Source organism: Salmo trutta, chromosome 36 (genome assembly GCF_901001165.1).
Source record: "Salmo trutta chromosome 36, fSalTru1.1, whole genome shotgun sequence".
In the NCBI taxonomy this organism is placed as follows: Eukaryota; Metazoa; Chordata; class Actinopteri; order Salmoniformes; family Salmonidae; genus Salmo; species Salmo trutta.
Window position 1 is genome coordinate 12,690,483 of NC_042992.1, and position 14,523 is coordinate 12,705,005.

Sequence of the window (14,523 nt, forward strand, 5' to 3'; positions counted from 1 at the left end):
GTTGCTATTCTGGACTTTAGTGATGCCTGTTCTCTCTCACTTCATCTGACCTGACCTCGGCCCAAATTCCTCAGTCCTTCCCAAATCCCGGCTGTCCTGTTGACTTGTGCCAGACTGTGGCCCTTCTCCTTTTCATAGGATACCCGATGCCTAACAATAACATGTTCCAACAGAATGTAAACGTTCTGCAATCCCCTCTCTCCCTCAGGGACATGAATAAGGATATTTTAGATTAAGTTTAGAACCCATCATCACTAACTTACTATGTAACAAACTAATTCACTAACTAACTATCTAACTAATTAACTACCTCATTAACTAACTAACTAGCTAAATAGTCCCGTGTAGCTCAGTTGGTAGAGCATGTTGCTTGCGACACCAGGGTTGTGGGTTTGATTCTCACGGGGGACCCGTATGAAAAATATGTATGAAAAATGTATGCACTCACTACTTTAACTCGCTCTCGATAAGAGTGTCTGCTGAATGACAAGAATTTAGGCGCTGACATTTCTCTCTCTTTCTGACTGTTGTTGTATCCTTCACCAGGGAGATGCGTGTGAGAGCTGTGCGACTGTCTCTGGAGGGCAGGTCAGTGTAGGAGGGGTGCAGGGAGCCAAGGGAGAGAGGGGCGACCCTGGATCCCCAGGAGAGGGAACAGCAGGGAAACACGTGAGTCTGTCTCAATTTGACCCTGATGTATCACCTTTTTTTTGTTTAGGTGTGCCTACTATTCATATGCATGCTTAAATATAATATTATCTTCCCCCTCTCTCTCCATGTACCAGGGTAAAGCAGGGCTTCCCGGTGTTCAGGGGCCTGTTGGACCTAAAGGAAGCCAGGTAGGACATGTTGATGTGTGTGTCTGTGAGGGTTGGTGAGGTGTTGTAGGTCATCAGTAACTGACTCAGTGTGTGTGTCTGTGAGGGTTGGTGAGGTGTTGTAGGTCATCAGTAACTGACTCAGTGTGTGTGTCTGTGAGGGTTGGTGAGGTGTTGTAGGTCATCAGTAACTGACTCAGTGTGTGTGTCTGTGAAGGTTGGTGAGGTGTTGTAGGTCATCAGTAACTGACTCAGTGTGTGTCTGTGAGGGTTGGTGAGGTGTTGTAGGTCATCAGTAACTGACTCAGTGTGTGTGTCTGTGAGGGTTGGTGAGGTGTTGTAGGTCATCAGTAACTGACTCAGTTTGGGTGTCTGTGAGGGTTGGTGAGGTGTTGTAGGTCATCAGTAACTGACTCAGTGTGTGTGTCTGTGAGGGTTGGTGAGGTGTTGTAGGTCATCAGTAACTGACTCAGTGTGTGTGTCTGTGAGGGTTGGTGAGGTGTTGTAGGTCATCAGTAACTGACTCAGTGTGTGTGTCTGTGAAGGTTGGTGAGGTGTTGTAGGTCATCAGTAACTGACTCAGTGTGTGTGTCTGTGAGGGTTGGTGAGGTGTTGTAGGTCATCAGTAACTGACTCAGTGTGTGTGTCTGTGAGGGTTGGTGAGGTGTTGTAGGTCATCAGTAACTGACTCAGTTTGGGTGTCTGTGAGGGTTGGTGAGGTGTTGTAGGTCATCAGTAACTGACTCAGTGTGTGTGTCTGTGAGGGTTGGTGAGGTGTTGTAGTTTATCAGTAACTGACTCAGTGTGTGTGTCTGTGAGGGTTGGTGAGGTGTTGTAGGTCATCAGTAACTGACTCAGTGTGTGTGTCTGTGCTGCCCCCTGTAGGGTGACCCAGGAGTTGAAGGGGTGGGCCTCGCAGGACCTCAGGTAAGAACATATTCACTGAGGAGATGGGTCGCTGAAATTACTAATACCCTTACCTTGGCTGTCGTCTATTCACCTAGAACACTTGTCAACTCATATGTTGGCTATTTAGTTGGTCCAGGTAGCCTCTTGTTATTGTGGGTGAACTTTCCCTTTAAATTTGTTTTGGCCAAATGTGTCCTGATGTTTTCTGTTTTCGGTACTTCCATTTTCGTACCATGAATTGTTTCTCACACTGTTCAAGATAGATAGTAGAACAGACAGAGTCTTCTTCACTTGGTTTAGTAGAACAGACAGTCTTCTTCACTTGGTTTAGTAGAACAGACAGCGTCTTCTTCACTTGGTTTAGTAGAACAGACAGAGTCTTCTTCACTTGGTTTAATAGAACAGACAGAGTTTTCTTCACTTGGTTTATTAGAAGAGACAGAATCTTCTTCACTTGGTTTAATAGAAGAGACAGAGTTTTCTTCACTTGGTTTAATAGAAGAGACAGAGTTTTCTTCACTTGGTTTATTAGAAGAGACAGAATCTTCTTCACTTGGTTTAATAGAAGAGACATAATCTTCTTCACTTGGTTTAGTAGAACAGACAGAGTCTTCTTCACTTGGTTTAATAGAACAGACAGAGTCTTCTTCACTTGGTTTAATAGAACAGAGAATCTTCTTCACTTGGTTTAATAGAAGAGACAGAGTCTTCTTCACTTGGTTTAATAGAACAGAGAATCTTCTTCACTTGGTTTAATAGAACAGACAGAGTCTTCTTCACTTGGTTTAATAGAACAGAGAATCTTCTTCACTTGGTTTAATAGAACAGACAGAGTCTTCTTCACTTGGTTTAATAGAACAGAGAGTCTTCTTCACTTGGTTTAATAGAAGAGATAGAGTCATCTTCACATGGTTTAGTTGAGGTATCCACTTTCCCATCTTTTTGAACATTTGGGATCATTTGGCTGTAAATCTCCTATCCCTGGAATATACTGGTCCATTCCTTCTCCTATCCTGGGTTTTGCTCTGGAATTCCTTCTGGATCAACACATTAACATTCCTTCTGGATCAACACATTAACATTCCTTCTGGATCAACATGCTACCAATCCTGAAGAGTATGTGTGAAGGAAGTCTGATATACTACACACACACACACACACACACACACACACACACACACACACACACACACACACACACACACACACACACACACACACACACACACGAGGAAAACAATATCCAGACCTGTTCATGAAGGTTCTGCCATTGTTCTACTGTTGATAAATCATCTGTTTATCTCTGAGCTCAACTCACCACCCATCTCTTTAAACCTTCCATTGTGTCCTCTCTCTCTCTTTTTCTCTCTCTCTGTCTCTCTGTCTCTCTCTCTGTTTCTCTCTCTCTGTCTCTCTTTCTGTCTCTCTCTCTCTCTGTCTTAGGGAGAAGAAGGACCCAGGGGCCTACCAGGGGTGGCAGTAAGTTTTATTATTTTCATAAAAAAGAATGATTAAATGCATATGAAATATTATTGCCTCTAGTAGATCAAAGGGTCTCTATGTTGTCTTTCAATCATGTAATCTTCATCATGCTGCTCCTCTACAGGGTCCTCAGGGAATTAGAGGACTTACGGGACCTGTTGGGCCTGCTGGGGACATGGTACACCCACCCACACACACAGACACACACACATACACATTTACGTGCATACATGCAGAAACACCCACACACACAAACACACTCACATACACATCGACACCAAGTTCTCATTCTAATGGGTATGTGTTTCCTTTTCACAGGGTCCTAAAGGAGAGGAGGGGCCTCCAGGGCCACAGGGGCCAATGGGTGTAGGTGTTACAGGACCCCCGGTAAGAGATTTGTGTGTGTGTGTGTGTGTGTGTGTGTGTGTATTATTAACTGTAGTCAAAGACTGAGTGATTCCTTACTCCATTCCCATGCCATTCCCAACCCAGGGTAAAGACGGTTCCAATGGAATCCCAGGAGCTGATGGAAGAGATGTGAGTGGCATCACATTGAAAACGCAACCCAGTCACATAGTATTTGAATTGTATAGTCAGTATGAATTCCTTGCATTTCCTACTTGGTGCATTAGTGTGTGTATGTTATTGTATGTAAGCTAAGATCACTCTTCTTCTACAGACACAGAGTCAGTGTTTTACAGTTTCAATTAAGTTCAGATATTATTATATTTTCAGAAGTTGTCCTTGAGATAGGTGTGACTAATAGCTAATGAAGTCCACTTCAATCCATAACAGAGCCACAGTGTTTCTTGTCGTTCCTCTCTGCTCTCAACTCTATCATCTGCAATGACAAGTCCAGACTAACCTTGTGTGTGTGTGTGTGTGTTCTGTCTTGCAGGGAACTGATGGGGTCAAGGGGGACAAGGTAAGCCTAGCATTTGTGGAGATGAAGAGGTGTTAAGGGGTTTAGAGGCAGTGGAACGGATGGGATTTCATTGGGAATCTAGAATTCTAAGGCAGTTGCTTGCAGTTCCTATCGCTTCCACTGGATGTCAACAGTCTTTAGAAATTGGTTGATGTTTTTCCTTTGTGTAATGAAGAAGTAGCCCTGTTCAGAACGAGGGTCGGGTGAAGTGTACTGTTTGATAGAGGCGCGTGACCTGAAAAGCACTCTCCACTTTGTTTTCTTGTTTTCTATTGAACGCAGTTTATCCCGTTTTAAATTTTATCGATTATTTACGTTAAAAAATACCTAAAGTTGTATTAGGAAAGTTGTTTGAAATGTTTGGACAAAGATTACAGGTAATTTATGAGATATTTTGTAGTCGTGTTGCGCGAGTTGGAACCAGTGTTTTTCTGGATCAAACGCGCCAAATAAATTGACATTTTGGATATATAACGATGGAATTAATCGAACAAAAGGACCATTTGTGATGTTTATGGGACATATTGGAGTGCCAACAGAAGAAGGTCGTCAAAGGCATGAATTATATCGTTATTTCTGAGTTTTGGCTCTAGACCCCTTAAAACTTCTTATGGCTCAAATCCCGTTAACGGGATCGATTTGACAACATCCGGTGAAATGGCAGAGCGCCAAATAAAATAACAAAAATATAATATTCACAAGTGCAATAGACCAAATTAGTCAGATTTCAAAAAGGCTTTACGGCGAAAGCAAACCATGCTATTATCTGAGGACAGCACCCCATTAAACAAACACAGACAATCGTATTTCGCTCCTGGCGGGATGAGGGGAACAGATGAAGAGGTGTTAATGGGTTTAGAGGCAGGGGGGAACATATGAGGTGTTAATGGGTTTAGAGACAGGGGGAACATATGAGGTGTTAAGGGGTTTAGAGGCAGGGGGAACATATGAGGTGTTCATGGGTTTAGAGACAGGGGGAACATATGAGGTGTTAATGGGTTTAGAGGCAGGGGGAACATATGAGGTGTTAATGGGTTTAGAGGCAGGGGAACATATGAGGTGTTAATGGGTTTAGAGGCAGGGGGGAACATATGAGGTGTTAATGGGTTTAGAGGAAGGGGGGAACATCTGAGGTGTTAATGGGTTTAGAAACAGGGGAACAAATGAGGTGTTAAGGGGTTTAGAGGCAGGGGGGAACATATGAGGTGTTAATGGGTTTAGAGGCAGGGGGGAACATATGAGGTGTTCATGGGTTTAGAGACAGGGGGAACATATGAGGTGTTAATGGGTTTAGAGGCAGGGGGAACATATGAGGTGTTAATGGGTTTAGAGGCAGGGGAACATATGAGGTGTTAATGGGTTTCGAGGCAGGGGGAACAGATGAGGTGTTAAGGGGTTTAGAGGCAGGGGGAACATATGAGGTGTTCATGGGTTTAGAGAAAGGGGGAACATATGAGGTGTTAATGGGTTTAGAGGAAGGGGGGAACATATGAGGTGTTAATGGGTTTAGAGACAGGGGAACATATGAGGTGTTAATGGGTTTAGAGACAGGGGGAACATATGAGGTGTTAATGGGTTTAGAGGCAGGGGGGAACATATGAGGTGTTAATGGGTTTAGAAACAGGGCGAACATATGAGGTATTAATGGGTTTAGAGACAGGGGGGAACATATGAGGTGTTCATGGGTTTAGAAACAGGGGAACATATGACGTGTTAATGGGTTTAGAGACAGGAGGGAACATATGAGGTGTTAATGGGTTTAGAGACAGGAGGGAACATATGAGGTGTTAATGGGTTTAGAAACAGGGGAACATATGAGGTGTTAATGGGTTTAGAGACAGGGGGGAACATATGAGGTGTTAATGGGTTTAGAAACAGGGGAACATATGAGGTGTTAATGGGTTTAGAGACAGGGGGGAACATATGAGGTGTTAATGGGTTTAGAAACAGGGGAACATATGAGGTGTTAAGGGTTTTAGAGACAGGAGGGAACATATGAGGTGTTAATGGGTTTAGAGACAGGGGGGAACATATGAGGTGTTAAGGGGTTTAGAGGCGGGGGGAAAACACACACACACTCACACTTACACAGACACCCACACACACTCAGGGCACAGGCAGAGTAGCATAGGAGGTGACATGTGTCTGGGATCCAAATAGACAAGGTAAGTAAAGGAGCCTTCAGAACAGGACTAGGCATATTAGTTAGTGCTACCATCAAACCCACTGAACAGGACTAGGGCTATTAATTAGAGCTACCATCAGACCCACTGCACTAGAATGTCAGAGAGAGAGAGAGAGAGAGGTGAGAGGGAAGAGAAAGAGAGAGGAAAGAGAAAGAGGGAGGGGTGGGGGAGGAAGTGGATTGCAGATTTGAAGTGAAAGAATGACATGGAAAGAGGAAGAAAAAAAGATGCAGAGAGAGAACCGACCAGAGAGAGGATATCAGGAAATAAGCTAGACAGTGGAAGAGAAGGGAAAAGGAAGCCATGGGAGGAAGAAAGAGAGAGAGAAAAGGAAAGTGCAAGACAACCAAACCACTGCTACTGAAATAGGCGTACTGCACCTAAATAACATGTTGGACTAATTGCACTTTGCACTTTAACATGTACATTCACATGCTGTATAAACAATAGTACGCAAGTATAAACATCATGGGACCACACAGCCGTCATACCGCTCAGGAATGATATTGCGTTCTGTCTCCTAGAGATGAACGTACTTTGGTGCGAAAGTGCAAATCAATCCCAGAACAACAGCAAAGGACCTTGTGAAGATGCTGGAGGAAACAGGTACAAAAGTATGTATATCCACAGTGAAACGAGTCCTATATCGACATAACCTGAAAGGCCGCTCAGCAAGGAAGAAGCCACTGCTCCAAAACCGCCATAAAAAAGCAGGACTATGGTTTGCAACTGCACATGGGGACAAAGTTTGTACTTTTTGGAGAAATGTCCTCTGGTCTGATGAAACAAAAATAGAACTGTTTGGCCATAATGACCATTGTTATGTTTGGAGGAAAAAGGGGGAGGCTTGCAAGCCGAAGAACACCATCCCAACTGTGAAGCACGGGGGTGGCAGCATCATGTTATGGGGGTGCTTTGCTGCAGGAGGGACTGGTGCACTTCACAAAATAGATGGCATTATGAGGAATGGAAAATTATATGGATATATTGAAACAGCATCTCAAGACATCAGTCTGGAAGTTAAAGCTTGGTCACAAATGGGTCTTCCAAATGGACAATGACCCCAGGCATACTTCCAAAGTTGTGGCAAAATGGCTTAAGGACAACAAAGTCAAGGTATTGGAGTGGCCATCACAAAGCCCTGACCTCAATCCTATAGAAAATTTGTGGGCAGAACTGAAAAAGTGTGTGTGAGCAAGGAGGTCTACAAACCTGACTCAGTTACACCAGCTCTGTCAGGAGGAATGGGCCAAAATTCACCCAACTTATTGTGGGAAGCTTGTGGAAGGCTACCCAAAACATTTGACCCAAGTTAAACAATTTAAAGGCAATGCTACCAAATACTAATTGAGTGTATGTAAACTTCTGACCCATTGGGAATGTGATGAAAGAAATGAAAGTTGAAATAAATAATTCTCTCTACTGTTATTCTGACATTTCACATTCTTAAAATAAAGTGGTGATCCTAACTGACCTAAGACAGGGAATTGTTACTAGGATTAAATGTCAGGAATTGTGAAAAACTGAGCTTAAATGTATTTGTCTAAGGTGTATGTAAACTTCCGACTTCAACTGTAGGTGTCAGTGTGTGGGTAGAGTCCAGTGTGTGTGCATAGAGTCAGTGCAAGAGAGTTAGTGCAAAAAAGGGTCAATGCTTGTATTCTGGATAGCCATTTGCCAAGATATTTAGCAGTCTTGTTTAGAAGTCTTATGGGGTAGAAGCTGTTCAGGGTCCTGTTGGTTCCAGACTTGGTGCATTGGTACCGCTTGCCATGCGGTAGCAGAGAGAATAGTATGTGGCTTGGGTGGCTGGAGTCTTTGGAAAAAAATGTGTGCCAACCTTTGACACTGCCTGGTATAGAGGTCCTGGATGACAGGGAGCTCGTCCCCAGAAATGTACTGGGTCATACACACACACCCGCACTACCCTCTGTAGCGCCTTGCAGTCGGATGCCAAGCAGTTGCCATACCAGTTTCCATACCAAGGGGTGATGCAGCCAGTCAAAATGCTCTCCATTGTGCAGCTGTATACATTTTTGAGGATGCCAGGAGTGTGCAAAGCTGTCATCAAGGCAAAGGGTGGCTACTTTGAAGAATCTAAAATCTAAAATACATTTTAATTTGTTTAACACTTTTTTGGTTACTACATGATTCTATATGAGTTATTTCATAGTTTTGATGTCTTCACTATTATTTTACAATGTAGAAAATATAAAAAATTAAGAAAGACCCTTGAATGAGTAGGTGTGGCAGCCTATGTACATTTGTAAACAACAGCTGGTGCACGAAATGTAAGTAAGCCTCAAGGTTTTGCTCGCCTGAGGTACAGTATCTCATGATAAGCTGTGGACCACACTGTTTACCAAGAGAGTTTTCATCTATATTCTTCGTAACTGTCTATTTACCACCACAAAATGATGCTGGCAGTAAGACCGCACTGAATGAGCTGTATACGGCCATAAGCAAACAGGAAAACGCTCATCCAGAGGTGGCGCTCCTAGTGCCCGGGGACTTTAATGCCTTAAATCCATTTTTCCTCATTTCTACTAGCATGTTAAATGTGCAACCAGAGGGAAAAAACTCTAGACCTCCTTTACTCTAGACACAAAGACGCGTACAAAGCACAAAGACGCCCTCCATTTGGCAAATCTGACCATTATTCTGTCCTCCTAATTCCTGTTTACAAGCAAACACTAAAGCAGGAAGCACCAGTGTCTCAGTCAATAAAAAAGTGGTCAAATGAAGCAGATGCTAAGCTACAGGACTGTTTTGCTAGCACAGACTGGAATATGTTCCTGGATTCTTCTGATGGCATTGAGGAGTACACCACATCAGTCACTGGCTTCATCAATAAGTGCATTGATGGCGTTGTCCCCACAGTGACTGTACGTACATACCCCAACCAGAAGCCATGGATTACAAGCAACATTCGCACTGAGCTAAAGGGTAGAGCTGCCACTGTCAAGGAGCGGGACTCTAACCCGGAAGCTTATAAGAAACCATCAAACAGGCAAAGCGTCAATACATGACTAAGATTAAATCGTACTACACCGGCTTCCACGCTCATCGGATGTGGCATAGCTTGCAAACAGACTACAATGGGAAGCACAGTCGCGAGCTGCCCAGTTACACGAGCCTACCGGATGAGCTAAATTACTTCTATCCTCGCTTCAATGCAAGTACTACTGAAACATGCATGAGAACATCAGCTGTTCCAGATGACTGTGTGATCACGTTCTCCATAGCCGATGTGAGTAAGACCTTTAAACAGGTCAACATTCACAAGGCTGCAGGGCCAGACGGATTACCAGGATGTGTACTCCGAGCATGCGCTGACCAACTGGCAAGTGTCTTCACTGACATTTTCAACCGGTCCCTGACGGAGTCGGTAATACCAACATGTTTCAAGCAGACCACCATAGTCCCTGTGCCCAAGAACACTAAGGTAACCTGCCTAAATGATTACCGCCCCGTGGCACTCACGTCTGTCGCCATGAAGTGCTTTGAAAGGCTTGTCATGGCTCACATCAACACCATCATCTCAGAAACCCTAGACCCACTCCAATATGCATACCGCCCAACAGATCCACAGGTGATGCAATCTCTATTGCACTCCACACTGCCCTTTCCCACCTGGACAAAAAGAACACATACGTGAGAATGCTATTCATTGACTATACTCAGCGTTCAACACCATAGTGCCCTCAAAGCTCATCACTAAGCTAAGGACTCTGGAACGAAACAACTCCCTCTGCAACTGGATCCTGGACTTCCTGACGGGCCGCACCCAGGTGGTAAGGGTAGGTAACAGCACATCCACCACCAGATCCTTAACACTGTTGTCCCCCTTGGTGTTCACATCACAAACAAACTATCATGGTCCAAGCACACCAAGACAGTCATGAAGAGGGCACAACAAAACCTATTCCCCCCCAGGGGACTGAAAAGATTTGGCATGGGTCCTCAGATCCTGAAAAAGTTCTACAGCTGTACCATCGAGAGTATCCTGACTGGTTGCATCGCTGCCTGGTATGGCAACTGCTCGGCCTCCGACCGCAAGGCCCTACAGAGAGTAGTGCATACGGTCCAGAACATCACTGTGGCCAAACTTCTTGCCATCCAGGACCTCTATACCAGGTGGTGTCAGTGGAAGGCCCTATAAATTGTCAAAGACTCCAGCCAGCCTAGTCATAGACAGTTCTTTGTGCCAAAGCACGGCAAGCATTACCGGAGCACCAAATCTAGGTCCAAATGGCTTCTTAACAGCTTCTATCCCCAATCCATAAGACTCCTGAATAGCTAATCACAGGGCTACCCAGACTATTTACATTGCCCCCTTTTTTTATGCTGCTTCTCCTCTCAGTTTATTATCTATGCATAGTCACTTTAACTCTACCTACATGTACATATTACCTCAACTAACCGGTGCCCCCACACATTGACTCTGTACCGGCACCCCCTCCATATAGCCTCGTTATTGTTATTTTCCTGCTGCTCTTTAATTACATGTTAGTTTTAATTTTTTTACTGAAATATTTTTTTACTTAAGACTTCTTTTTCTTAAAACTGGATTGCTGGTTAAGGGCTTGTAAGTAAGTATTTCACTATAAGGTCTACACCTGTTGTTTTCGGCACGTGACAAATACAATTTGATTTGTTTTGTGTCCATACTTTTGACTGGTACTGTATATTGTTTGCTGCTAAATGAATTGCCTGAATCTTTTCTGAATCTGAATCTGAAAGACAAACACACATAGGCTGTGTTTACACAGGCAGCCCAATTCTGATATTTTGCCTAATTGTTTTGCAAAAGAGCTGATCTGATTGGACAAAATACCAGTTTGTGGGAAAAGATCAGAATGTGTAAACGCAGCCATAAAGGAGGCAGTCCAGCAGCTGAAATGTATTGTAATATCCTCAGCTCCTCTCACTCACTCTCTCATTAAACTAAACCTGCTGTAGCAAAGGCCTGGGATGATTCAAGCTGAAATTACAGTAGTTATGAATCAGTGACGACTTGTGTAGAGTTGTGTATCTTTCGCTGCATGTTGTTTCTTTCTGAGTCATTATGCAGATCACATTCTATGTTGAGTTTGGCTTTAGTGCAAATCTCCCACTCATTTTTAAGCAACACAGACCTCAAGTTTGGATTCTGTGTCAACGATCTAATTTCTTTCACAACTTGTCTGTGCGATCTATGAGAGGTGTGTAATGGTTTTCTGGGTGTTTTTCAGGGTGAACCTGGAGAGTGTAACTGTATCAGCCCTCCACATACAGGAACAGGAGGAACAGGAGGACCGGTGAGTATGGCTAGGTTGTGCGCAGGCGCACACAGACATGCATACACATACACACACACACACAGCTGTCTTTTAATTAGTTTTGAGTTCTTCTACAGGATTATTTTTTCACTCTAGGGTGCCAGTGTTTGTTCATGCATATTTATGATCTGCTGATGATGTGCCCTGAATTTGACTACTCCTGCCTTGCAGGGAGCCCCAGGAACTCTGGGAGGAAACATGTGGCAGGTCTGGTCTCTCTATCATCTATTAGCCATGTCTGCCTCTTGGCTTCAGTTCACTAGTGTCTATTGGCTGAATATCAATTGAATTTGTTTTTGTTGTTGGAATAATTAGGCTACAAATGATGCCTGTCTATGTTGTGTGGTTCGCACAGTCACACTGGAGTGTGTGTGTGTGTGTGTGTGTGTGTGTGTGTTCCAGGGGCCTCCGGGACCACCAGGTCCTCCTGGCCCTCCTGGGCCACAGGGCTTCGTCGGCATCCCAGGACCCCAGGTAGGAGAAAGGGGGAGCAGGGTGGTGGGGTCACGTCCTATTGAATTGTATTGAATATAATTAAATTAACCCTTTACTACACACAGGGTAGACACAGCAGCAAACCTCCTTCTTTTCACTCCCTTTTCCTCTCTATTCATCTTTATCGCTCTGTCATTCATCAAAATGAATATACCTTGGCCCTTTCTTTCTCTCTCTCTCTATTTCTCTCTCTCCCTCTGTCACTTTTCTCTCTCTCTCTCTCTCGTTCTCTCTTTTCTCTCTCTCTCTCTCTCTCTCGTTCTCTCTTTTCTCTCTCTCTCTCTCTCTCTCATTCTCTCTCTCTCTCTCTCTCTCGTTCTCTCTCTCTCTCTCTCTCTCTCTCTCGTTCTCTCTCTCTCTTTCTCTTTTTCTTCTCTTCTCACTCTTGTTCCTTATTTTTCTCCACACTGTGTTTCTCCTCTCTTTCTTCCACCTTCGTCCTTTCTCCTCCCACATTCCTCCTTCCAGGTCCCTTATTTCCTCTTCAGGTTTGGCTTCCATATTGGGTTCTGGCTTGGGCAGCTTGACACAACTCTAAATGCAAATTAAGACCACATTAAAATTGCAAATGATTTTAAATGAATCTTACATTTCATAATTTAAACATGTTACATAATAGTAAAAGCAAATATGCAAGTACATAAATAACTATTGCGTCAATACAATAGCTTAAATCACATTCATGTAATGAACTATGCTAATTGTTAACCCTTTGGGCTGTAAATGTATAATGGGAGTCTTTGTTAAATCGTAGCACGGCTTTAAACATTCACTAACTCTTGTGGGAAGCTTTGGGACTGTTAAATATTACTATCAAAGTATGATACTTCAGGAATATTGTTGAGAATATTGATGGTTATGAACTGCTTAAAGTCATAATTAAATAGTTATTTAACCATTGAGTAAACGTATTGTAAATTAGAAGATCTTCAAATAAAGTGTTAGGAGAATATTTCCTCTGATTGTAGGGGAAATCTGAAATCTTAATAAATTCAACAGTGTACAAAGGTAAATCAGATGAATGGGAATGCTGAGAGGAGTGTACATAACATATGGGTCCCTTATTGCCATTGGAAACAAAGATGTAATATTGGTTGTTAAAGACCAGGCTCAGTTCACTGTGTAAGACAATTGATTGATTCGTCTGAATATGATGTTCATGTATTCATCAAGCACCCAACCATAATGTTGTGTGAATAAATCAAATTTGCACATAAATATCCTGTTGAAATCAAACCACTTTAAAATCTATATTTTCACCTCTTGCACAGAGATCCCTGCATGGTTTTTAATCTGGTATTGTGTTTATCTCTCAAAATTAGACAAAACAATCTCATTATTTACACCAAACTATAATCAAACTATTTAAATGAATTTAAATCGCTTTTAAAAACTAGACAACCAAACCAGAAGAGTCTGAACACAAACCAGGAGAGGGAGAACACAGGTGATTGGTTGTTCCTTCAACCTTCAACCTGTGACCTCTCTGAATATTGGTGGAGAGGGATGTGGCAAGCCTGTGATTGGCTAGAACCAGTTGAACCTCAGTTCCTTCTTTCAGGGTATCCCTGGCAACGATGGGGTAACAGGGCAGCCGGGTCTGCCTGGGAAAACTGTAAGTAAACAGACAGTAATGGGGAGTCACTTCCATTTAAATTCAGACACTTCAGAAAGTGGGGAAAAATTATGCTCATTGTCAATGAATATCAATGACACTTTCTGATTCTAGAATTCATTAGCTGAATTGTCTAAATTGAAATGGATTTGACCCCAACCCATACATTAGGAGGTGGAGCTGGAGGAGAGTGCTACAGCTTTGTGATTTGGATGATGGGGGGGGGGGGGGGTAGGTCTGTTGTGACTGGAGCACTCTGGCAGAAGTTCATTGACGATCTCTACAATTTCATAACAAAACTATACAGTAGGCACACTACGACTGAGTGGCAGTGCATAGTGACAAAGTATACAGTGTGTCTTTATGATATAGAGGAATGCATGGCCTTGCACTTTTTGCCTTTTGGAGAGACTTTAACCATTGATTTGTACCCCAAAAGCATGCACGCACGCACACACACACACACACACACAAACACACACACACACACACACAGACATACACAAACACACACACACACATTGTTAATGTAGTGTCATAAAGGCAGTGAGTGAGTGAGTGTGTGTGTGTGTGTGTGTGTGTGTGTGTGTGTGTGTGTGTGTGTGTGTGTGTGTGTGTGTGTGTGTGTGTGTGTGTGTGTGTGTGCAGCCATTAGTTTGATTCAAAGAGCTTTGCTGTACTTTGCTGTTCAGCCTTGTTATGCTGAGTACAGTAAGAGCCTGTAGATCTGCTGTTGAAGGACTGCACTATGAGCTCTAGTTTCATATCACTG

At 43.3% G+C, this 14,523-nt stretch overlaps 1 protein-coding gene across 1 annotated transcript in view; it reads left to right on the forward strand.

The window, feature by feature from the left end:
• The window catches only part of col16a1 (collagen, type XVI, alpha 1), a gene marked incomplete in the record, with an annotated part of 122,080 nt that overhangs the window by 74,189 nt on the left and 33,368 nt on the right, over nt 1-14,523 (forward strand). The window contains 12 exon segments of the mRNA XM_029734638.1: nt 547-669; nt 786-839; nt 1,704-1,745; nt 3,171-3,206; nt 3,334-3,387; nt 3,528-3,596; nt 3,702-3,746; nt 4,108-4,134; nt 11,555-11,620; nt 11,813-11,848; nt 12,044-12,115; nt 13,698-13,751. Coding sequence (XP_029590498.1) covers nt 547-669; nt 786-839; nt 1,704-1,745; nt 3,171-3,206; nt 3,334-3,387; nt 3,528-3,596; nt 3,702-3,746; nt 4,108-4,134; nt 11,555-11,620; nt 11,813-11,848; nt 12,044-12,115; nt 13,698-13,751 — 678 coding nt within the window.